General features: G+C 43.1%; 1 protein-coding gene across 3 annotated transcripts in view; it reads left to right on the top strand.

The window, feature by feature from the left end:
- Positions 1-23,785, top strand: part of PKHD1 (PKHD1 ciliary IPT domain containing fibrocystin/polyductin) — a 471,024-nt gene that overhangs the window by 954 nt on the left and 446,285 nt on the right. For all 3 annotated transcript variants that reach the window (XR_006604139.1, XM_045071248.1, XM_045071247.1), the window contains exons 2-9: positions 6,029-6,246; positions 7,006-7,132; positions 8,695-8,772; positions 9,387-9,531; positions 12,838-12,946; positions 17,347-17,404; positions 20,940-21,018; positions 22,290-22,364. Coding sequence is in view for 2 of the 3 variants with exons in the window: in XM_045071248.1 (XP_044927183.1) it covers positions 7,081-7,132; positions 8,695-8,772; positions 9,387-9,531; positions 12,838-12,946; positions 17,347-17,404; positions 20,940-21,018; positions 22,290-22,364 (596 nt within the window). In the remaining variant the exon portion in view is untranslated. The remainder of the gene's footprint in view (positions 1-6,028; positions 6,247-7,005; positions 7,133-8,694; positions 8,773-9,386; positions 9,532-12,837; positions 12,947-17,346; positions 17,405-20,939; positions 21,019-22,289; positions 22,365-23,785) is intronic.

Here is a 23,785-nt window from a genome sequence, read left to right as displayed (position 1 = left end):
ATAAATGTAAGGAGCCTCCATCCCTACCCCATCTACCAGTACATGAAGGCATATACTCAGATTGTCTCTGTTTTCCCAGCTCCTAGCACAGTGCCCAGCATATACTAGGAATATAATAAAAGTTTGTGGAGTTTAATTAAATATAGATTATTTCATTTATTGGGTTGTCTTAATCAGGATATTCCTATAAGTTTATTCTAAATTTCGTGCAGATATTCTTTTTTTTTTCTGGAGTTTATTGTGGCTTTTATATTTTCTGAAAGGGTATAACTGTTTTTGTTAGTTTCAGTGTTTTCTTAAAAATACAAATTAAATGTATACTTAGTAATACATATACGTATTCAGTTCTGTCAACTTGTTTAACTTTTATTTTTTTATTATTATTTTATAATTTTAATTTTTATTTTAATTCCAGTATAGTTAACACACAGTGTTCTATTAGTTTCAGGTGTACCATATTGATCCAGCAAATCTGTTGAACAATAGAGTAATATGCAGAATTGTTGAATCACAATTCATTTGCTGATCAAGAGCTCATCAAGGGAATCTCTTAAACCCCTTCAGCTACTTCTACCATCCCCCCACTCACCTCCCCTCTGGTAACCCTCTGTTCTCTGTAGTTAAAAGTCTGTTTGGTGGTTTGTCTTTTTTTTAACCCCTTTGGGTTTTGTTGTTGTTGTTGTTGTTGTTGTTTCTTAAATTCCACACATGAGTGAAATCATATGTTATTTGTCTTTTCTTGACTGGCTTATTTCACTTAGCATTATACTCTCTAGGTCTATCCGTGTTGAAAATGGCGAGAATTCATATTTTTTATGGCTGAGTAACATTCCATTGCATATATATATACTACCTCTTTATCCATTCCTCTATCAGGGGACACATGTGGGCTGCTTCCATAATTTGGCTATTGTTGGTAATGCTGCAATAAACATAGGGGTGCATATAGCCTTCCCAACTAGTGTTTTTATATCCTTCTGAATTAGTGTTTTTGTATTCTTTAGGTAAATATCCAGTAGAATTTTTTTTTAACTTTTAGAAAATTTCACAGCCAGTATTTTTCAGAGGATTTTTTCTGTGTTCTGTGATTTGGGGTGCCCCGGGGGCCTCTCCAGAGCAGTCATCAGGACATTACTCAAGGCATATGGCTTTTTTTTCAGCTAGGCTTCCATAGATTCTTCTCATCTCACATGTGTGAAAACCATTTCTTTCAGGTTAGGTAAACCAGGCAGAGAGTCTAAAAATATATATTCACCAGTTAGAATTCTTTTACTGAATACCACGTGGGGCCTTTGCACAGAGATGTTTGTGGACATAGAAGACTGGGCCCTGGATCTCTTTGAGGAAGGGAATATTTATTTATTTATTTAATAAAAAGATTTAATTAATTAATTTATTTGACAGACAGAGATCACAAATAGGTGGAAAGGCAGGCAGAGAGAGAGAGAGAGAGAGGAGGCAGCAGAGCAGAGTGCAGAGCAGAGAGCCCAACACAGGGCTTGATCTCAAGACCCTGAGATCATGACTGGAGATGAAGGCAGAGGCTTTAGCCTACTGAGCCACCCAGGTGCCCCGAGAAAGGGATAATTTAAAAGAAGAGGCATATATGCAGTATGTGGCCCAGGCTTCCCAAGATGTAAGAGGGAGGTTCAGAGAGCAGAGGGCAACCAGAATCGGAATGGCTGGGTGTTAGACGAGGTCACTGAGATGATGTGACTGTTGGTTGATCTGAGTTGGACATGGACCCCTGGAGGCTCCTCAGCCCCTCCCTTGTCCTCCTGTTCCCACAGAGCGAGATTTATTCTAAGAGACAGCCCTGAGCTAGTGATGTGTTGTTGAGGCTCTGTGGATGTCCTACATGTCTAACTTCGGTTAAGACCTCTATACAGATGTTTACGATTCTGGCAGGCAGATATGGAGATGTACTCTTATTGGGGATGTCCAAGATGAGCCTTGTGTGTAAACTCCCTTCCTTATTATCCCTGGTACCTACCAATCTGGAGCAGCCTGCCTCTTTCTTTGGTCTCTCCCTGCTGTCTGTGTACAGGAGTCCATTTGCAAGCCAACGGTTGATCATCCAACCAGGAGACCAAAGGAAAAGTCCTTAGGAAAGAGGTATCTGCAGGGGAAATCCTGTGCTGGCCGGTGGCCTCCATGTGGGGAGGGAGGGGTGGCCTGGAGGTGAGATGCTCGTGGACTGCCATATGAGCACTGGGTCCCAAGAAAATGCCGGCTGGCCCCATGTGCTTGTTGGAGGAACTACTCAGAGCGCCTGGTGGCCAAGAGGGAAAATGAAGATTTTCTCTGCTCTGGGCCATTTGGCTAGACCCCGATGCCCCACTTGAGGTTGAAGCTCAAAGCTAGAAAGTTGGAAGAAGAGCTAACGTTAGAGAAAGATGTGCAGGTGTCCACTACTCTACTGGCTCTGGGGCTGGCAGACCAGGTGGAAAGAGCAGGATAATCAGGTGGAGAAGTTCATGTGCTGGTTTGCAAAGCGAGGAGGACATAAAATGTTGCGGCTTAAGACCCCAACACTTACGCCAAAGCCTGATTGGGATGTTAAGAGGTGGAAGCCCCAAGGAAGTGAGGAGAGCGAGGAGGATGAGGAAAGGGGGGTGTTGTGAAACAGACAAAGCGCCCTGTGCCATCCCATCCCTAATACAAAGGAAAGAAAAAGGCGCAGCATCAGCAACCCCAGCCAACTGGGGCAGCTGCCAGTTCAGGAAACATTCTGGAAGAGAGAACACACTCCCGCTGAATTTATTGATACAGATGTCAATTTCCATCCAAAGGTAAGTATCCAGGCACAGTTAGTTGGCTATGGGATGGATACAAGGGGCGTGTCATTTCTCTGAAATGCAGGAGACTGAGAAGACGAGCAATGTTCCCACATACTCTGCCCCCATCCCCCAGCAGTGCCTGCGTGATGTTCAGGCATTCAAGGGACCCACTTCCTTGTATACTGGATTATTTTAGCCTGTAGGAAGGCTTGACACAGCAAGGGGGTTCTCCCTAGGTACAAGGGGTCATGGAAATCTATACAGAGGGTACCACAGATTCTTAGGGATTTGGAAATGAGACAGGGAATTGATGCCCCTGTCCCTGAAGGCCCTGCTCAGGCTACATTCACCACAAGAATGAAAGCCAAGATACTGTAGTGTGCCCTCAGCTCCTGGTATGGGACGCTGAGATCCATGCTGAGTCCAGCTGTGGGACAAGACATTAATGATGCTGGACAATCCATCACTGATCTATGCGAAACTGACAAATCCTGGCAGTGGGTATGGGCCGTGATAAAGACCTGGTACAGAGAGGGAGCTCAAAAAAGCTGAAAATCTCTTTCAATTGGGTGGAAAGGGTCTGATAAAAGTAATGAGGATGTCACTGTGGTCTGACGCCCTTGCTGCCAGGGCTCCACCTGAAGAAATAGACTGGAAATCCATGCTCTGTTGGTCGCCCTATGGAAAACCTTAAGTCCAAACAACAGTTCAGATCAGTTCCATTGGCCCCTGTCATCCTTCCTTCCCCATATGCTCCAGCAGAGGCCATGGAGACATGGTCCTATATGGGTGGGTGCCCTCCACACTTCCCATATAGGGTGCAGCCCAGGATCGCCTCCAGGTTAGGGCCAATAAAGAAGGTTGGAAGCCTCATGTTCAGCTCACTGTTCACTGGTCTCCCAGAGACTATCAAAAGGTGAGGGCTCTGGTGGCTTTTGGAGCTGAATGCACCCTGATACAGGTAACCCTCAGAAGTTTCCTGGCGCCCTCAGCACCATTGGCGGTTATAGAGGACAAACAGTTACAGTCAGGAAGCTCACTTTGACACTACAAATTGGGCATTCAACTCCACCAGAATACAAGTTTGTTTTTTTTTTTAAGGTTTATTTATTTTATATAGAGTGCATGTGGGCAGTGATGGGAAGTCACATCTCAAAGGTCGTGATATACAAGACGGGGCGAAAGAACATGACATCGAGTGGAGGTTACATCTCCCCCAGAACCTGCAAGCAGCAGGGTTCGTAGAAAGGACAAAAGGGGTATTAAAGCAGCAGATGAAATTATTAACAAGCAAAATTATTTGGCTGGGTGGGCTAAAATACTATCCCAGGCTTTAATACATTTGAATGATATATCAGTAGGGCCCCTAACCCCATGCACCACACTGGGGACATCTACCGAGACAACCAAATTGGCAAAGATATGGAAGTCTGGAAAACATCCATTGCCCCATGTCTCATGTGGATCAGGGTGTGATGCTGCTGAGAACACCGAGCCCCATCATACCTGGGAAAGGCAATATCTACAGCATTTACAACGGGGTGTCCTACTGGAAAGGGTGAATTACTTCCTGTCCCCGGTAAATGGGAGGTACTGTCTCTTCTGGATCCAGTTGATCCATGGCAAGCTGGACCTGCTGAAACACACTGTGTTTGAAATGGAACATGCACCACTGAAAGAGGGAGAAGGTGAGGGTTCTGGTCTGGCATATCCCCCACCCCGCCTTAGTTCATCTCCTCTCATCTACCTCTGCTGGCCAGTATGTATGGTGTGCACAGCCAGGTCAAGTTCCTAAAGCTGCCCACTTCCCTCTCCTCAAGGCTGGGAGCATGTTCTGTTTTCCTACTGGTACAATAATTTGGCCACCATCTTTGTCCCTCCAATGGCCTGAAGGACATCATAAACACAGAGAAACCCTGATCACATTCACCCAGCAAGCTTTAAATGATAGCCGGGAAAGTCTGTCCTTACCAAACACTGAAATGTCTTCAGTGAGAAAAACTATCCTCCCAAACAGGATGGCTTTGGACACTATTATTGCCTCAAAAAGGCACCTGTGCCTTTCTCCAAACAGAATGTTCTATGTTCACACACGTGAGAGTCTGCTAATTAAATCACCGAGACACAAGTGAATGCCCTGAGCCATTCGACCCCTATCCTAGGGGACTTAGTCAATGAATGGTTGGGGTCATGGGGCTCTTGGTGGAAAAATTATTACTTATTTTGGGGATCCTGGTCTTAGTCTATGCCTTTCCTTGCACGTGCTATGGTGTTGCTGTGCTATCTGCCTCTGAGTGCAGCCGGATAGCGTCCAAATGAGCCACATTGATGCCGACGGAAGTCCTTGCTGACTGTTCAGGGCACATTGCAGAAGAGGGGCTCATGAGATTATAAGCACTGGTTAGGAGGGGTGGAGTATTGGGAGGAGGGGTCATGGAGAGGACGTGACCTCCAGTTGACCAGAGAGCTGACCTGGACAACTGGGCAATTGGAGGCTCCTCACTCCCCACTGCCACTCCGTCCTTGAAATGTACACTCCGCCCACCTTTCCCACAGTGGCAACCATTTTCAAGGGCATGGCCTTGAGAGAGCAATGTGGTGCTGAGACTACTCGCTTGGTATAGTTTGAACCCAGCTGAGGCCTCTCTGTAAACGTTTAAGATTGAGGCAGGCAGGTGTGGAGATCTACTCTCCCGAGGGTGCCCAGGACAAGCCTGTAGGTACGTTTCCTTGCTCGTTGAACCTGCCGCCTTCCAGTCCAGAGAGGCCTGTCTACCGCTTTCCTCTGTCTCTCCTTGCTCTCTGGGTAAGGGGGCAGCAGACAAACCAAAACAGAGGGTGGGGAGCAGGTTCAAGGGAGGAGGTAGCTGGAGGTAGCAGGGCTGGGAAGGAAAGCCGGGATTTCATTAGATCATGAGAGAGTTTGGGGAGTGCAGAAGGCACCCACAGGAGACAAGGAAGGGGCTGACCGGATGAAGGCTTCTCTGAGAGGTGACGGGGAGAACCGTCCCGTGCAGTGCAAGGTTCACTTTGGAGAGCCACGGCAGGGAAAAGTTGGAAAGAGAGGGGCTCAGATCCTGGCCCATGGAGTAATCAGAGACGGGGCTTTGCTCTGGAAATAGCCCCTGAAAGGAAAACTAACAGCCCCACAGTGTCTCCTTTGTTCCAGGCCCTGTGTTAATTTCTTTGCATATATCCCCTCAGTTACTGTTGATAAAGATTCTGAGAAGTAATCTTTTTTTTTTTAGGAAAATATTTTATTGATTTATTTTAGAGAGAGAGAAAGAGAAGCAAGTGCGAACTGCGGGGAGAGCAGAGGGAAGAGAGAATCTCAAACGGACTCCGCTCTAGTTTTGGGCGTAGATCCCAGCAGGGGCCTCAGTCCCACGACCCTGAGATCGCGACCTGAGCCAAAACCAGGAGTGGGTGGCTTAATGGGTGGAGCTGCCCAGGACCCCACTGAGAGGTATTCTTATCATTTTATGAATGATGGAGGTTTGGCATTGAATTAAAAACACTAAGCAGAACAATAGCACAAAAAAAGCCAGTATTTAGGGAAGAGAGACCTGAGGACTGGGCCACCATTCCAAGGAAAAGGGATAGAGAGACCCTGAAATCATGGTGTCCAGTTTGAAGGGTGCAGCTTTTTCTTCCTGTTTCTTTCCTTCCTTCCTCCTCTGCTGTGAGGACAAGACAGTTCCCTGCCCTTGCCCCAAATTCCCATTAGTACCATTTTTTTTTAAACCCAGTACCATACTTAACACTTGCTTTGTTAAACTTTTAATTTTATTTATTTATTTTTTGTGTTGATTGATTTCCTGGAGGACTGAGACTCTTCTAGAAACGAAACAAAACAAAATAACCTCCCCCCTCCCCCCACCCCACAACTACTATTAACTTGTGTCTTAATATCTAGAATTTATTATTTTTTAGATTAAACTTTTGCTCAATAATGAATTAATCGAAGAGGCTGTTCTTATTTACCCAGCTTAAACATGCATAAACTAAGTTGGTGGGAGAGTCGGGGGTAGAATAGTGATGATTTTATAGAAGATTCTTAGATTATCCTTTTCTCCTGAGCTTGGGAGGATGGCAGGTCCCTTAGAAGGCTCAAGAGCCATGTTGGTATCACTGCCTTAATTTCCCAAATTTTAGCACAGTCAAGTAATAATATGTGAGCAAAAAATGATGGTAATTTTTCTTTTTTTTTTTTTAAATGCAAAAGCTACACTGCTCCTGCAAAATTGAAAATGCCTGTAATGTCTGAGCAATTTTGAGAGGATTGATTTAAGTGGACAGGATGACTGTCTGGCTGATCTCTCTGATGAGTATGGAAATACTACTTCTGGCAGGTGAGTGGGATGTGCTCTGAAGGGATTATAGCTAGAACACAACAAGGTACCTTGAGAATTAGTTTATAGATACTTAAAATATTCTTTGGGAAGATAGTCTTGAAGCATCTGTTCTGGGTTTAAATTTTCTCTACTTTCTCTACTTAAAGGTTATTTTTTCCTGTTTAGTTGTTGAGGCTATATATAAGTTATGAATATATAATTCTATTTTTTAATGGCCAATGGAGGGTGCTGTTATGGTCTAAAGCTTCTAATCATAATTTATAGCCTTCTTTTTATAATTCATTTTTGAGCCATATGATGTAATTCTTTTTAGATTTTATTGCTTTCTTTTCCCAAAGGGAATAGCTTATCTTGTCTTAGTGGTTAATAAGTGCTTGTATCAAACTCTTCGTTTCCCAAATCATGTCTCTAATTTTCTCTGTAATTTTGGTTGTCCTTGGCATCTTTTTATGGCATTTGTTTGGGACCTCCTTTAGGTTGAAGTATCTAATCCACTTTTGAAGGGTAAGCATGGGCTGCTCTGGCCGGGACTGCCATGAGTAATTGTGTTGGTACAAATGACTCCCCACCACCTTTGGCAATGCATCATGCCCCCTGTGTAAATGCACATGGAAGGCCTGGGCTAACCAGAGTTAGCACGGCCTGGATTATATTTTATCTTTTCTGATATTGGAAATGTAAAGTGTTCTGTAGATCACGCTTTTGCTATCTATGATCTCTCTGAGGAGCTGACTGATTTTTGATGGCTCCTTGAGTTGGTTTTGTCTTGGCTAAGGCATGTCCAGGAGTGTCTTCAAAGATAAGGATTTTATTATTATGCTCAGCCAGTGGTCTCAATGCAAGAACCTAACTTGTGAGAGCCTGTATGTGTGTTGTCTTCAGTTTGTTGTTGTTGTTTTCAAGGAAATTCCAGCACAGATGCATGCTTCAGCCTTTCTCTGAGCAGGCAAGGCAAAACAATCTACAGAATTTTGTGTCCATCGGGGAGTCATTCTGGTCACGTAGTCAAAAGGAAGAAATCAGAGGATGGTACACTGAGCAGAGTTGATTGAGATAGGGACAGCTTCTACAAGTTTCTCCTCTTCTCTGGGAAGTGGAGTTACAAGAAATAAATAGTGGCTTTACAGCTAAAATAGGACTACCTAATTCAGGGGTGGGACAGAGAGAACAGATCATATGTGTTTAATTAGGAACCAAATGTGTCTTGAGGCCCTTCCCAAATGACGTAGAACTGTGGAATGTTCTGGTGAACTGTGGGTTTTTGGAGGTCCAAAATAAGAGGATTAGTCAGAACTCTCCTTAAAATGGAAGTTTGGAAGGTGTGATCCCCAGGCTCATAGCACCAACAGCACCAGCAGCTCCTGGTCAGAACTGTAAGTTCTTGGGCCTTCCCCTACACTGACTGTATCAAAAACTCCAGGGGTGGGGCCCAATAATCCGTGCTTTGTCAAGCCCTTCTGGTGATTCGGAGGAATGCTAGTTTTTGTTTTTATAACATTAGGGAAGCAGGTGTATTGACTCTGAACTTCAAACTCACTGTTTTTCTTACTCATTGACAGTGCCTTCCCGGAGTTTCCACATTGAACCTGAAGAAGGTAGTCTTGCAGGGGGAACGTGGATCACAGTCATTTTTGATGGTAGGTTTGGCTCTTACCAAAAGCAAGTTTCTTACTTACTGGTAGTAAGAATCCTAAATAATACATGAGGCTTTGGCTAAGGACAGGTGTAAAAGAAGGCCCGAAGGGCATTGGACCCACTCACACTGATTTCTGTGTTTCTAGACGCTCGCTTGCTGATGTCACAGAAGGAGAGTCCATCACACCATCATATGCCCGTGCCTGCTTTCTTATTCAAAGCTGTGGGATGGGACCCTAGGAGCCCCAAGTGACACAATATGGAAGCATGTAGCAGAGTCCTTGGCAATGTGTTCCCAGAATCTTGCAGATGGTTCTACATGTGGGAACTTCTAAACTACAGCTCAGCTTCCCCATCTGTACCAGGGTAGAGAGTAATTGTGATGGCTGAAAGTGGATTTCAGTGGATGGACTCAAAGAGAGAAAATTCTTCTTATAAACTCATAAATGAGACCATCCGTTTACACTGGAGTCATAAATGCATTTGGAAATGAGTAGTCATTTCATCCTCAGACAAGCTCAGCATGTCACACGGCCCTGTGCAGCCATGTTTTTATATTCTCCAGTGTGGATTGCAACTCTGCTCAGCCTGAGATTCCCCTTTCCCTTGTGTTTAGGTTTGGAGTCGGAGTTCCTTTATCCTGCCAATGGCGCTCAGCTGGAGATACACCTGGTGAATGTGGCTGAGCCCTCCCTGCCCAGCATCCCTTGTGATGTCTCTCCCGTCTTCTTGGATTTGCCGGTGGTCATGTGCAGGACCAGGTAACCTGTCTGGGTAGGAGAAGATCAGACAGGGCCAGTGCTTTGCCTATCGCTGTAATTTGGGGTGGCACATTAGAGCAACTCCCTCTAGGACTGTAGTTATCAGCTATAGCTTTAAAAATATTCCACACATGGGACGCCTGGGTGGCTCAGGTGGTTGAGCAGCTGCCTTCGGCTCAGGTCATGATCCCAGCGTCCTGGGATCGAGTCCCACATCGGGCTCCTTGCTCCGCAGGGAGCCTGGTGCTCCCTCTGACTCTTCCTTCCACTCTGTCTGCCTGTGCTTGCTCTCACTCACTCTCTCTCTGACAAATAAATAAATAAAATCTTTAAAAAAAAATATTCCACATGAATACGCTTCTGCGAAGGGCACTAAGGCTTAAGGGAGGATGAAAAGATAGGAAAGAACTTTGAGACATTTATAAGGAGGGGTTGGATTGTGTTTCCAGCTGTGCTTTCTTGTTGTTTGCAAGGAGCTCTATCGCTATTAAGATTTCAATAAATGGTGCCATTTCCCCATCTAAAGAACTCAACTCTTGAAATAGGTATAATTATAGTGATTGTTCCTAAACCCAAGACCAATTAGAAAGGAAATTTGCTTTCGTCCTCAGCCCATTTCCTTTTTGGTATGATTGGTACAGGATTCCAGGTCACCTACCGTCCTATTCAAGTTCTTGATGGCTTATGAAGTTTCATACAAGTTCGTTCTCATGTCTTAGAGATCCCGTGTGAAAGTGGATCATTGCTTAAGAGGACAAGAAATTATCATTTCCTTTTGTTTTCTGTTCTCCCCTTCAGGAAGCCTCCCTTTCTTCCATCTCTGCCTCCTGAAATCTAATGTGCAAATGTCAGCTCTTCCCTGAACATACAACTGAGTGTAATCTTGCTCTTCTTTGAAAGGGGGGGGATAGAGGCTGACCTCTAGGTGATGCTTGCCACAGCTTTGAGGAAGGAGCCCGTTTTGTAATTTACAAGAGGCATGGCGCGTGTGGCTCAGTGGCCCCGTGTTCTCAATCCTGTGTCTCTCATGACGCTTAGGTTTATTGTTCACTTGTCACTTTCATCCTAGAAGGAAGTACTCTGAGGACAAGGGATATGTTAGTATCACCCTTGTTGTCCTTATGGTACTTAGCACAACACCTTGTGAGTAGGCGTGGCTCTCTAGATGACTCTTGAACTGAACTTTCTTGCAGCCCTCCTGCTATTGGTTTTATTTATTTATTTATTTCATAAATTGATTGCTTTATTGATTAAACAAATGACAATAATTAAATAATTAAAGGAAAAAGTATTTTTATTACATATAGAAATAATCCTCCAAAAATTCTCTACTCAGTATCCTTCTTTTATCAGTAGAATACATTGGATGAATTTCATTATTCTTTGATAACTGAAACCTTAAAATGCTGTAGATTTTTCATTAGCAAAATTTTTTTCATTGTGCTATCATAAACATAGAAAAAACAACTTAGATTTAGATTTACCATCGATGGGTGCTGTTTGGTAGTGTAATTGCCTTTAAAATCTACTATTTTTATCTCTCACATACATAAAAAAGGATTCTAGTTTTTGCAGTGCTAATAATTGGCTTCTAGATTCTAATAAAATTTTATTTGACAGGCATATTCTTAGCAATACCCGGAGATTTATCCCCTTCTCTTCTTCTACTCCTATTGTGTTATCTCACTTGTTTCCACATCTCAGTCATCAGAAATATACCAGTGATGTCCAAATCTGTATTCAGGCCAGATCTCTCTCCTGAATTCCAGACCCACATTTCTGATGGTCTGATAGCCATCCCCACTTTGATACCCCACAGGTTGTACTTTTTTTTTTTTAATTTTTTTATTTCTTTTCAGCATAACAGTATTCATTGTTTTTATACCACACCCAGTGCTCCATGCAATCCGTGCCCTTTCTAATACCCACCACCTGGTTTCCCCAACCTCCCACCTGCTATTGGTTTTAAAACTCGGTTGTATGTCTTCCTCACATTTTATAGTGGATATGGGCATAGGGTTCCTGCAGGAACTTGCCATGAAATAGATCAAAACTCTGAAGTTTTGTATGTTCTATTTCCCTCAATGCCAACATATTAATTATTTTGAGATGTACCATATAATCTATTTTAGAGGAAAGAAACACTGTCCTCGTACATGTACTCATGGGTTGGAAGATGAATATCCAGTTCAATTAACCCTCAAATGTGAAAAAATGTACATTTTATCATCAGTGAAATACCATCATATTCATTAACATAAAGACATATCTGCTTTCACCAGGACAGGCACTATAGCCTCTAAATCAGCACTGTCTAATCCAGATACTACCTTAGCAACAAATGTAATTTAAAATTTTCCAGTAGCCATATTTAAAAAGTCAAAAGAACCAAGTGAAATTATTTTAATTATTTTTATTTAATGTAACATATCCAGAAAATTATTTCATGTATAATCAATATATAAATTACTAACACTATACTTTATATATTCTTTGCACACCAGGTCTTCAAAATCCACAGGGATTTTACACTTAGCATATTGTATTTGCGACTAGCTGCATCACAAGTGCTCAGTAACCACGTATGGCTAATGGTGGCACATTGGATGGTGCAATTTAAGTAATTAAACTCATGCTGGAGAGTTTGGTGAGAAAATCGTGGAGGGGAGGCACTTCTTAATTCTAGCTCCTTTGTCATCCTATTCCCTCTCTTACAAAAGTCAACATGAAGGGAGCATCAAAAAGGCAAATAAATCATTGTGATATTTGTGAAAAGAGGAGAGGGGATCCAGGATTCTTTTGATGCATATATGAAGTGTTTATGGGCTGCTTGAATATGATGAAGGCAAGAAATTTTTTGGCAACATATGAATGAAATCAATGTCTTTTTTTCCTGAAAGAGCCTAGGATTTAAGCCCAAGTCACCCTTGACCCGTGATGTTTGCACATATAATTTTCTTAATCTCTTTGGAACTGTCAGCATTTTTTTTTTAATGGAAACTAGGATTAGATTATCTATCAATGTCTGTTCCAAGTCTTGAAGTCCCGTCAACCTACAATTCTGCAAGATAGACTTTTTTTTAATTTTAAGGGCTTTCTGTAAAACAATTATAACACGTTGGTGTAGGATCCAATCTTTAAAGTCTTGTGGGTAAGTGGATCTAGACTGTAGAAAATGAAACATAGGAATCCTTGCTTAGCTCTGATTCACAGGTGCTGGAAGAAATTCGGAGTGATCTCATGGGGCTGTTGGCTTTGGTAGTTCACAGTTTTTGGTTCACAAGGATTTCCACTTTCTGCCCTCAGATCTCTGCTCTCTGAAGCACACGAGGGTCTCTACTACCTGGAGGTGCATTCTGGGGGACAGGTGGTGGGCAGCCCCAGTCCAGGACCACGAGACAACTGTACGTTCAAGGTGGGTTCTGAGGATGGAGGAATGTGTATTTACCTTGTCTGAGGGTAGGCCTGTGCTATCAACCAGCAAGTTCTAAGTCAGCCAGAGTCTGCTTTGTCAGGGTAAGAAGAAAGGTGGATGGTAGTTGTGAGGTGTCTGAGATGATACCAATGAAAGTTAAGTGTGGCACACTTGTCAGACTCTGTGATTTATGTGCATTAATTTGATGCTCACATCAACTTTAAGGGGTAGCTATTTATTATCCTGGTTTTACAGATGAGGGACTTATGGCTCAGGGAGATGAAATAATGTGCCCATCTCATCAATAATTTTGCCTATGTCCTCCAGGTACTAAATGGCAGAACTACAATTTTTTAAAAATTAGTTTAATTTTTAATTTTTGTATTGACTTATGATGTCCTCTAAGTTTCAGGTATATATCATAGTGATCTGATATTTTTATACATTACAAAGTGATCCCTGTGATAAGTCTAGGTGGCCATCTGTCATCATACAGAGTTATTACAATGTTATTAACTATATTCCCTCCGCTGGTGGGAATGTAAATTGTGTGAAGCCACTGTGGAAAACAGTAAGGAGGTTCCTCAAAGAATTAAAAACAGAAATATGATCTAGCAACTTCACTTCAGGATATTTATGTGATGACAATGAAAACACCAATTGGAAGAAGTAGATGCTACCTTATGTTTATTATTTATAATAGCCACATTACAGAAACAGCCTAAGTGTCCATCAACAGATGAATGGATAAAGAAGATGGGGTATATATACACGATGGAAAGTTACTCAGCCATAAAAAAGAATAAATCTTGCTATTTGTGACAACATGGACATAATGAGAGGGTCTTAAGCTAAATGAAATAAGTCAGACAGATACAGACCAATACTGTATGATTTCACTTACATGTGGAATCTAAAAGAACTGAGATTTGAACCTGAATTGAGGATTCTATTTTTTTTTTTTTAATTTTGTTTATGTGTCACAGAGAGAGTCGGAGAGAGAGGGAGAGACAGAGAGAGCATAAGCAAGGGGAGCTGCAGAGGGAGGGGGAGAAGCAGACACCCTGCTGAGCAAGGAGCAGATACTGGACTCGATCCTAGGACCCTGGGATCATGACCTGAGCTGAAGGCAAACATTTAACTGACTGAGCCACCCAGGCGCCCCCGTGCATTGGATTCTAAGTCTTCATCTAAACTGAAGCCCATGTGAAGTCACAAAGATTATCTTTGGCCAATGTTTCATGTCAGAGCTGCAGTTCTCCTACATCTCAGTAGGGGGAAGGGACTCAGAGACCCAAGTTCTACCTTGCCCTCTGCTTCATGGTTGATTGCTGCTCCTCTTTCCAATCCTAGACTGAAAGGGCATTTGCTAGTGGTATTCTCCTTCAAGCGCAGATCTAAAGGGAAGCAGAGAGAGCGAGAGTTCATGAGTTAATGCCTAACTTATGCTGGAGAAGCAATACGCATACTTGGTTTTAATTCTGTGTTTGGTTCAGCCTCTTGTCCATTTCAGGTTAGTTTTCCACTAACCTATGAAAGGATAGCTCCTAGATGTTTCATAAAAGCCTTGAGGTTTGACGGAGCTCATTGTCATGGTTGTCCTTACCACAGGATGACCCTACTGAAGGGCTGTTCATGAAAGTCTCGGTCATTAATTAATGCTTCTTTAGAACAAGACTTCATCCCCTAAATTCATCCCTGTTGCGATTTACATTTCATACAGGCCATTCATCGACAAATTTGGAATTTGCTGTCAGTTCACATTTAACAACTTGCTTCTCCCTCCCAGAGAATCTTGTAATTGTGCTTCTGTACATATGCAGCAGAAAGGAAAAAAAGATCATTCTTTCTTATTAAGCCCAACATGCCCACCTCTCCCCTGTCTCCGTGAATGTAGCAGAAGATGGATGGCCGGGCACCCTCCCTGGTCACCATGCTGTTTTTGGTTTTGATGTTCCTTTCACCCCAGATAGTAAGTATTCCTACTTATTAAAGATCGGAGAGGAGAGCACGGGGAGAGAGGAGAAGCACTTCCTAAAATTGCACATTAAAGGAAACAAGTCCTTGAGTGCTTCGCCTAGCTTGGCGAGTTGATGGAAAATCACCAGGGGACGCAGTTAATGAGAGGCATTCCAAGCTAAATAAAACACGGTGTGTCTCTTTGTTTTGGGACTGGGACTGGGGGGAACTGTGAGTATTAAAAATTAATTCCATCTCGCCAGTCCACTTCAAAGAGCCTGCTGCGGGCGCTGACAAGTTTGAACAACTCACAGAAGGTTTATCAAGCAGCTGGTGGCTGTGGCTTCACTCTCCTAATCTGATGCTTTCCCTCTCCCCCATCTTGCTGCCACTGACCTCGCCGGGGCTCAGGGATCGGCATGAGGGAAGCTTGATTTGGAAGCTCATTAATTTTTCACTTTGTCATGTCTCTAGCTTGCTGGGTGAGCGGGGCCTGTTCTCCTTAGAAATGTACTATTTTTCTGTCGTGTCAGCTCAGGGGGAATCACAAGGGAGAATCTTTCTGAGGTTTAACTCTGAGCACCCCAGCACGACGAGGAACAGCAGGGAGTGGTCGAGGAGTCACTCTCTTGCCCCCTCGTTTCTGATGGATGGCTCACAGGCTGAGTGAGTGGTAGGTCTTAACACTGCAAGCTGGAAATCCGGAGGCATGTCTCTGGGTTACAATACCATACAAACCATGTATTTGATTTGGACTCGATTGTTCTTTTGCCTCAGTTTCTAACATCTGTGAGAAGGACTGGTAACCCCTGCTCTTCCTCATGAAGCTCCTAGGGTATACTTCCAATGGAAATGACAATGGTAAGGAGGGCGCCCCAGTGAGAGGTGAAGGCCAGGGTGCAGGAAGAAGCTGGGCGGCCAGGGTCGGATGTGCAATTTGGCAGGTGTGTGTGTGGAATTGCATTAATCCTTATCTTTTGGTGAGATCAGAAGCAGCTCCCAAATGGTGAGGTCACTACATTCTTACCTTGACCTTCTGACTGTACATACTTTCTGCGACCTATTCTCTAACCCTCTCTTTTACAAAGGAGGAAACTAGCCTTGATGGCAGGCTGTTCAGCCGTGTGGATCAATGCCTAAAACCCATGCTTGCCAAGCCACTGTCAGCTTTGTTGAAATGTCTTTGGCTCTCCCCTCTGCTTAGGGCTGTTGTTGAACAATGGAGTTATTCTTTGGTGATATTCTCCCTGGGAAGATGGACTTCTGGCTGGAAGCAGACCAAGCAAAACGATCTGCTGTCATTGGATTTGCAAGTGGGAAGCAGTGTAGTTTATAGGGACTAAAGGCAGTCTAAGCGTTTAGAGGAGGTTGGGAGTGAGGGTGTCAGAAGGCGGAGACCAGGTTTTTTTCCTGAGTGTTATCAGCTCATGGGTCAAACCTTGGCCTGGTCAGTGCATTCTTCTGCTTCTCTCTTCACATTGGCCCTGACCATGAAATGCACTAATCTTGGGCTAACCCAGATGCCTATAGGTGAGACGGGACTTCCAGAGTTGTCTTTTTCTCTCCTCTACTTCAAGGTACCATATCATGATTGATTGATATAATCATGTCATAGGAGGCCATTCTATCTTTTCACAGAGATTTGAATGTCTTCTCTATCCCAGGTTGTGCACAAGGATATGACCATGACTGAGTCTGGCATTGTCTCTGCCTTTCTGGAGCTTATAATTAACAGAGAATGTGCTTTGGGGGAGGGGCATAGAAAGATGATTTGGTGTGCCATGACCAGGCTTTCACCTCTCCCATCAGTGCTGTTTCCTCCTTCTCAAAGAGTAAGGTTGCTTCCCATTCCTTGAATAATTTGAATCATTTTTCTCTCAGTAGGCACCATCCATTTTCCCAACAAATACTCATTTGTGTTCCTACCCAACTTCCAATTTTTTTTTTTTTTTGTAGCTCACTAATTCCTGCCTAGCTGTTAGCTGATAATTTAAGTTGCAATCCTTTCAATTTAAGTAAACAAATTCTTGTCTAGGAAAATTAAAAAATCCTTCAAGATTCCAAGATAACAAGTTACAATAATGGAATTCTTAAGCCTGGCCTACCTACTTTCTTTCTGGTAAAATGTGTTCCCGGGTATGGCAGGTGGGCAGGGAGAAAGAGACTTGCCAAAGTTTGGACAGTGCAGTGCAGGGCAGAGAGAGCTATGTGACCTCGATGAAATTCCCTTTACCTCCTCTATGGAAAAACGATAATAACATCTGTCACCTTCACCTCACAGATAGATTACGGGGATAAAGAGAAACAGATGAAAGTTGATTTGAGGAAATGTAACCATTTGCTACCTTAGACTAATATTTGATGGGGAATGACTTTTGCTTCTTGTTTGTGGTTGTGATACGCTAATGAATCACTTCCTTGTGATGACCTTTCCTGAACAGTTTTCCAGGGCACAGACACCCATTGTTTATCAAGTGACACCACCAAGTGGAGCTCCAGGTAAGAAATCCCCTATTAAAATAGGAGCAATTACGGATCCCTTTGCCAGAGCTATTGCAAACTCTTCTCTCCAGGTGGGTGCTCTCTATAAATGGGATCATTGAGCTTCTTCTCTGATGCTGTTTTAAAAATAAGTGTCAACCTCTGGTTTAATTTTAACCAGGTTTGGTTTCACCTTTGGGCACTTTTGCTCTGTTACTTCGCTGAAAACTAAAGAATTCAGACACAAAAAGAAAAAGAGGCTAGCAAAATCAGACCAGGTCCTGCTGGAGAATGGAGGAAATATAAATCCCTATCATTGCCCTTAACCTGCTAATCATCCACTTTGTAGCAAACCTTTATTGAATGTTATTGTGAGCCACACTCTGTTCTAAGCTTTTGGTGTGTATTGTCTTATTAGATCCTCACAAGAACTTGAGGACATAGGGACTATTATTATTCTTCTCGGCAGACAAGGAAACGAAATACTAAAAGGTTATGTAGCTTGCTTAAAGTCGGCTAGGGAGGGTACAGCCGGGATCTGAACCCAGGCAAGCAGAATCCAGAGTGGGTAGGTATAGCCAACATTTTGTTCTGTTTTGAGGGGTGGTGTCCTGTACCACACGGAAGGCCAACAACCCTGATACATACCCCATTGTTTTTTTTTTGTTTTTTTTTGTTTTTTTAAATTAGAAGGCACACGCACACATGCAAGAGCTAGAGGCTAGAAGAGGAGAAGAGAGAGAAAGCTGAGATTTTCATAAAAGAAGGGATGGCAGCTAAGAATTAGATTCAAGAATGGCTAAGCCTGTCTTACAACTAAGTAGTAAGCACAGCGAGGATTATATATAATTCACTGTCTGATTCTTGGCAAATTCCTATGTCTATTTCAGATTGTTCCTTTGTTCAGGCTTTCCAGATGGTGTAATTACGGGAATACAAGTTGCTAACTGTTTATATGTAGTTGTGTCTAAATGCATAAACTGATCTCGTTTTGAATGGCTTGACTGCTCAAGAATGTCAAAGTGGGTATCCGAGTTGCTGGAAAGTGTTTGCACTTCTGTGTATGTGTATAGACTCAGATTACATTGTGTGTATTTAAATGATATCCTGAAGACTATGAATCTGGCCTGATTTTATTCATGCAGGTTATTCAGAGATCTTCTCCTTTCCATGTGTCTGATTAATCAAGGCATGATCACGTTTTATTAAAAAGAGATGCGGTCTGAAAATCACAGGCCGATGTTTGGGTCCCTGCTGTTGGGGTGTTAGAGAGCTCTTGTTTCAATGGCAGAAGTCCACAGGGCGAGGGCTGAGGAGGGAGCCTGCCGTCAGAGGTGTGAAATGGGATGCTGGCTCACTCAGATCTGTCAGGCCCATTTCTCTCACCGAGCACGAGTGCAGCACCCTGTCTTCTCCACCTTCTGGGGGAATGATCGCTGACTGGCCTGGTTGGAGTGGAGGGGTCCCTCCAGGCAGGATCCATGCAGCAACATCTTTGAAGTCACTTTCCAGACAATTACTCTCACTAGGTTTGGGAAGCCTGCCCGGAGTGGCAGCCCCAGAGATGAGGGAGGTGGTGGGGACAGGAGAGATGACATTCCATTAGTAGTTGACTTTCTACCTGTGATGAACCATCCTCCACGGTGACGTAGAATTGTCCAGCACCATGGACAGGCTTAGCCACTTCTTAGCCTCTGTTGGGTTGCTTTGTTGAGGAACAAGTCAGAAAGTCACAGAATTCCCAATTTCTATAACTTGTTACCAGTTTTTAAAATTGTGCCCATCAGAGCTAGGGATCAATAATTTAGCTCTATTGAAACGAAGGGAAATTATTTTGCCAGTTGTTAACAGGAGCAGAGAACTGCAGACTCTAGGCTTTCTTCATGTCTGTGACCTTTGTCTAAGGCATTAGGTTCCCTCCCTTTCTATCCACTCACTGTACAGTGACTCTCATACTACCTGGAAGGGTCCCATGGTTTCACTGCCAGTCATCCAATGACCACATCTGAAAGCATCTCATACAACTACTACACAGGCACAGTGTGAAGGGAATACCTTCTTGGTCATGTTCTTTTGGGACTTTGAATGTGGCCATGAAAAGATTCTAAGTCCTCTGCATTCAGTGGCCTCATGAGCCCCACGGGTGCTCTTTTCTTTTCCATTGTGGTTTTAGTTATTTCTTTTTAAAGATTTTATTTATTTATTTGACACAGAGAGAGAGAGAGAGAGCGCAAGCATGAGCAGGGAGAGCAGCAGGCAGAGGGATAGGGAGAAGCAGGCTCCCTGCTGAGCAGAGAGCCCGATGTGGGACTCGATCCCAGGACCCTGGATCATGACCTGAGCTGAAGGCAGAGGCTTTAGCCAACTGAGCCACCCAGGCACCCTGAGGTTTTATTTACTAACCAAAACCTCTCTCATCTCTTCACATCATTGTGAGACTACAGCACAGATGGGTAAATTCTTTAATTATCTGGAAGGCACGCATTTCCAGGTCATGGGGTTGTCTGGTGAGCCTGAACTACATCACCTTGCTGTGGTGTGTTTGTTTAAAACTTTGCCTTATGTAGTTGCACAGAGCTGAGTTTAGGTGTTTTCAACTATAGAAGAAATCAGCTCATGTAACATCCGGGAGGGGCCCCCAAACTCTTTTAGAGAAAGAGTTACATCAGATTCCTTTCTCACCTCTGGTGAGCAGAGCGGGTCGGGGTAGTACCGAGAGGGCACCTTGCTGAGAGGCGATTGCTGATGCCTGCACTTCCTCTTGAACTTGAACTCAAAAGAGGGGAATATTAAGGACACGTTTGCTACCCCGTGGAAATCCCTGTGAGTCACACAGAGGAGTGCAGCAGTAGAAGTCATCTATTTGTCAGTGGACTAGGTGGACATGAACTGCTTACAGATCCCCAATTTGCCCTGTCTTTGAAGACTAGCATATTGGTTGAATGAAGGAGATAGGTCATTGCCCATCCTTTAAGCCACGACACTGTTCTATTTCATCTCATCCCCTCCTTTCTTAGTTTCTATCCATTTGGGTCATCCTTGACACTTAATCTTTAGTACTCTGAGATATGGAAAAAAGTTTAACATCCGAAATACCCAGCCTCTCCTGGGTGGTTCATATTAGCAAGTGTCCAGAGGAAAGTCTCATGAAATGTGGAGCACCCCAAGGACATTGTTCTTAAATCCCATGATGGTCTACACACAGCCAAGAGCGTAGAACAAGGCAGCATGTGGAAACCAGCCCCTTGCTCCTGAAAGCCTCATACTTCATGGGATTGTGAGGAAGACCTGTTACTGCTTCTATGCCTCATATTTAGATGATTAAGCCTGTGATTACAATAATCGGTTATTTTAGACTTTCCAACGTGTAGTATTGATCACAGGATCATATTTGGGGCTCCTTTCTTGTATGGTTTGTAAAAAGGCATTAATATTCTGACTCATGACCAGTTTGACCATGTTAAATAGATGTAACCAAAAAGAAATAGTCTATGTTGTAATTTACAGTTGGAGCTAAGTCTGTTTAATTTTTTAAAAAATCCTCTTAAAACAGGAAAACTAATACATGTGTATGGATGGATTATCACTGGAAGATCAGAAACCTTTGATTTTGAAGCTGAGTACATTGAGAGGTAAGACTGTTCATCTGGGTGTTCAACTAGTTACAAATATGCTGGATTGCTTCCTGAGCCCAGCTTCCCCAATAGCAATAAATTGTGAGCAGTTGGCACAGAACTGCTGTTTTCCTCTTTGTAGTTTATGGTCCCTGGTGAGCTGGGCTTCAGCAAACTTTGTTAATGTAATTGCAACTGGTCGATTAAGCTGGTCCATTTATATACTGACAACTAGTCACTCTGGGCTCAGCGTGAATCGCGCTGTAATTGCATCCGTGGGTTTTCTTTTTCGATTCTCACCCTTCTCCCCCTTGTTTCTGAGGCTGAAATAAATTTTTTATAAAATGACGCATGAACCCAGAAGACCATTATAACTTCCCTGTTTGGTTGGTATGCATTTGTGCATTTAGAAATTCCATTAGTGTGATGGGAGGAAGGGAGAAAGCACTGAGAGCTGTTGAGTTTTACTGTTTGCTGGGAATGATTGGGATTGCCAACATGACTTTCTTCACCAGAGGCTCATGAAATAGAAGGTGTTACTTTTAAATCAGGTGTGCCAGGGAAAGAGGAGGACCAGAGGGAAAGTGTTGAAGTTGTAGTCTTTGGCGGAAGCTCTAAGCCACTGATTAGGCAACATCTGAAGTAGTTAGAGCGAGGACTGATGAGGTAGAAGGAACCTAGTCTTACTATAGCTGAGCAGATTCTATATACTGGGTCTAATTGTCCTTGTACTCCTCGAGAGGATGGCAGTATCTTCCTCTGTTCTGTTCCCTTTCTGTGATTTTGCCCTACTTGAAGAGGACATGATTTGGCTACACTCAGGATCTACATTTCTGGCATTAATTCATGGTCAGCTTGTTTTGAAAGGAAATCACTCTTTCTGTGGAGACTGGAAGCCCCAAGGTCATCCTTAATAATATGCTACATTCACTGCTTGGTTCCATGTCAGCCTGAGTCTGGGATACAGTATTTGAAAGGGGAAACAAAGGCATAAACTCTGGGTAGACCCAATAGAGCCAATGTGGACATGATGAAGATTTGGGGGGAAAAGGGAAAGGCTCCTTCTGCCGTGTGAAAATGCAGACCATGAAACAGTGCTGTGCACTCCTACCTGTAGGCTGAGAATTGATTCAATGTCTCCTCAGGGGACAGGCTTGGGCCACGTGCAGAATTTCTCATAAATCCAGAGGAGAATGCTCAGAACAATGTTTCCTGTGAGTTTTGCCAGGAATGTTTACTGGGACCCTAACGCTATTATCTCATGTCTTTTCCCCCATTTTTTTATCCAGCCCATTGATCATGGAAGCTCAAGGAGACAAATGGGTCACAGCCTGCTCTCTTGTAAACAGGCAGACAGGAAGCCGGTGAGTGTCTTTCCTGCCTACATACATGCTTTTAGTTTCTTCCATGTGGGTTTCTCTCTCTCTCTCACACACACACACACACACACATACACACACACATCTATTTTTTAATATAGATCACCCATAACTGCTGACTACCTTATTTTTAGACTTACTGGAAAATACATGGTAATTGATTCAAAATGCAAATTGAAGTGGATTCTGAAACCAATCTTGAAAAAAAATAGCTAATACTAAGTGTTCATTCTAGGCCAGACCCTGTCTAACACTTTCACATTTAGGTTACCTGATATCCTTGTGAAGACATTATGGGTATTATTCCCGCTTTATGGCTGAGGAAACTGAGGCACAGAGGGGTCCAGTAACTTGCTTAAGGCCCTGCAAAGAGAAAGTGGCAGATCTGGAATGAATACCTGGGCTGACTAGCTAGCCTCCAAGTTCGTGCTCTTAGCCACTCTGCTGTAATGACCAGCCAAAGGAATAAAAAAACAACTAAAATTTGTCTATGTATTACAGTGAATTTTTAAAAAGAGTGTCTACATGCTTACAGTTTAGCTAACCAAATTTTGCTGGATTTCACTTCACTCAGGATTGAGTAAATTTAACCATCTTTTGAGGCCATCATAAGAATTATACTCTATCGCTTAGTGTTTTAGGACTGACATTTTATAGGGCCAAACTCTATAATGTATCTCCTCCTATTGTCTTCAGTTTGCTTGCTCAGGAGCCTTCTTTTTTGGGTTGACAGTTTTCCCCCCAAAATCTTTACTTAAATTCTAGTTAGTTGACATAGAGTGTAATACTGGTTTTGGGAGGAGATTTCATGATTCATCACTTACAGATGACACCAGTTGTGCTCAATAAAGTGCCCTCCTTAACCCATCACCCATGTAGCCCATCCTCCACCCACCTCTCCTCCAGCAACCCTCAGTTTGTTGTGTAGTTAAGAGTCTCTATGGCTTGCTTCCTTCTTTTTTTCACCCTTCCACTATGTTCATTTGTTTTGTTTCTTAAATTCTACATATGAATCAGATCATATGGTATTCGTCTTTGTCTGGCAGACTTATTTCACTTAGCATAGTATCCTCTAGTTCCATCCACGTTGTTGCAAATGGCAAGATTTCCTTCTTTTTATGGCTGAATAATATTCCACTGTAGATACATTCCACATCTTCTTTATCCATTCGTCCATCAATGGACATTTGGGCTTTTTCCACAGTTGGAAATTTCCATAGTTGGCTATTTTTTTAAAGATTTTATTTATTTATGACAAAGAGAGACACAGTGATAGCAGGAACATAAGAAGGCAGGAGTGGGAGAGGGAGAAGCAGGCTTCCCACTGAGCAGGGAGCTTGATGTGGGACTCAATCCCAATACCCTGGGATCATGCCCTGAGCCAAAGGCAGTCACCCATCAACTAA

The sequence above is a fragment of the Mustela putorius genome, unplaced genomic scaffold, assembly GCF_011764305.1.
Source record: "Mustela putorius furo isolate JIRA1106 unplaced genomic scaffold, ASM1176430v1.1 tig00003983_pilon_pilon_pilon, whole genome shotgun sequence".
NCBI classification, from domain to species: domain Eukaryota; kingdom Metazoa; phylum Chordata; class Mammalia; order Carnivora; family Mustelidae; genus Mustela; species Mustela putorius.
The sequence above is the reverse complement of the archived record's forward strand: the minus strand, read 5'-3'. Positions and strand labels throughout refer to the sequence as shown.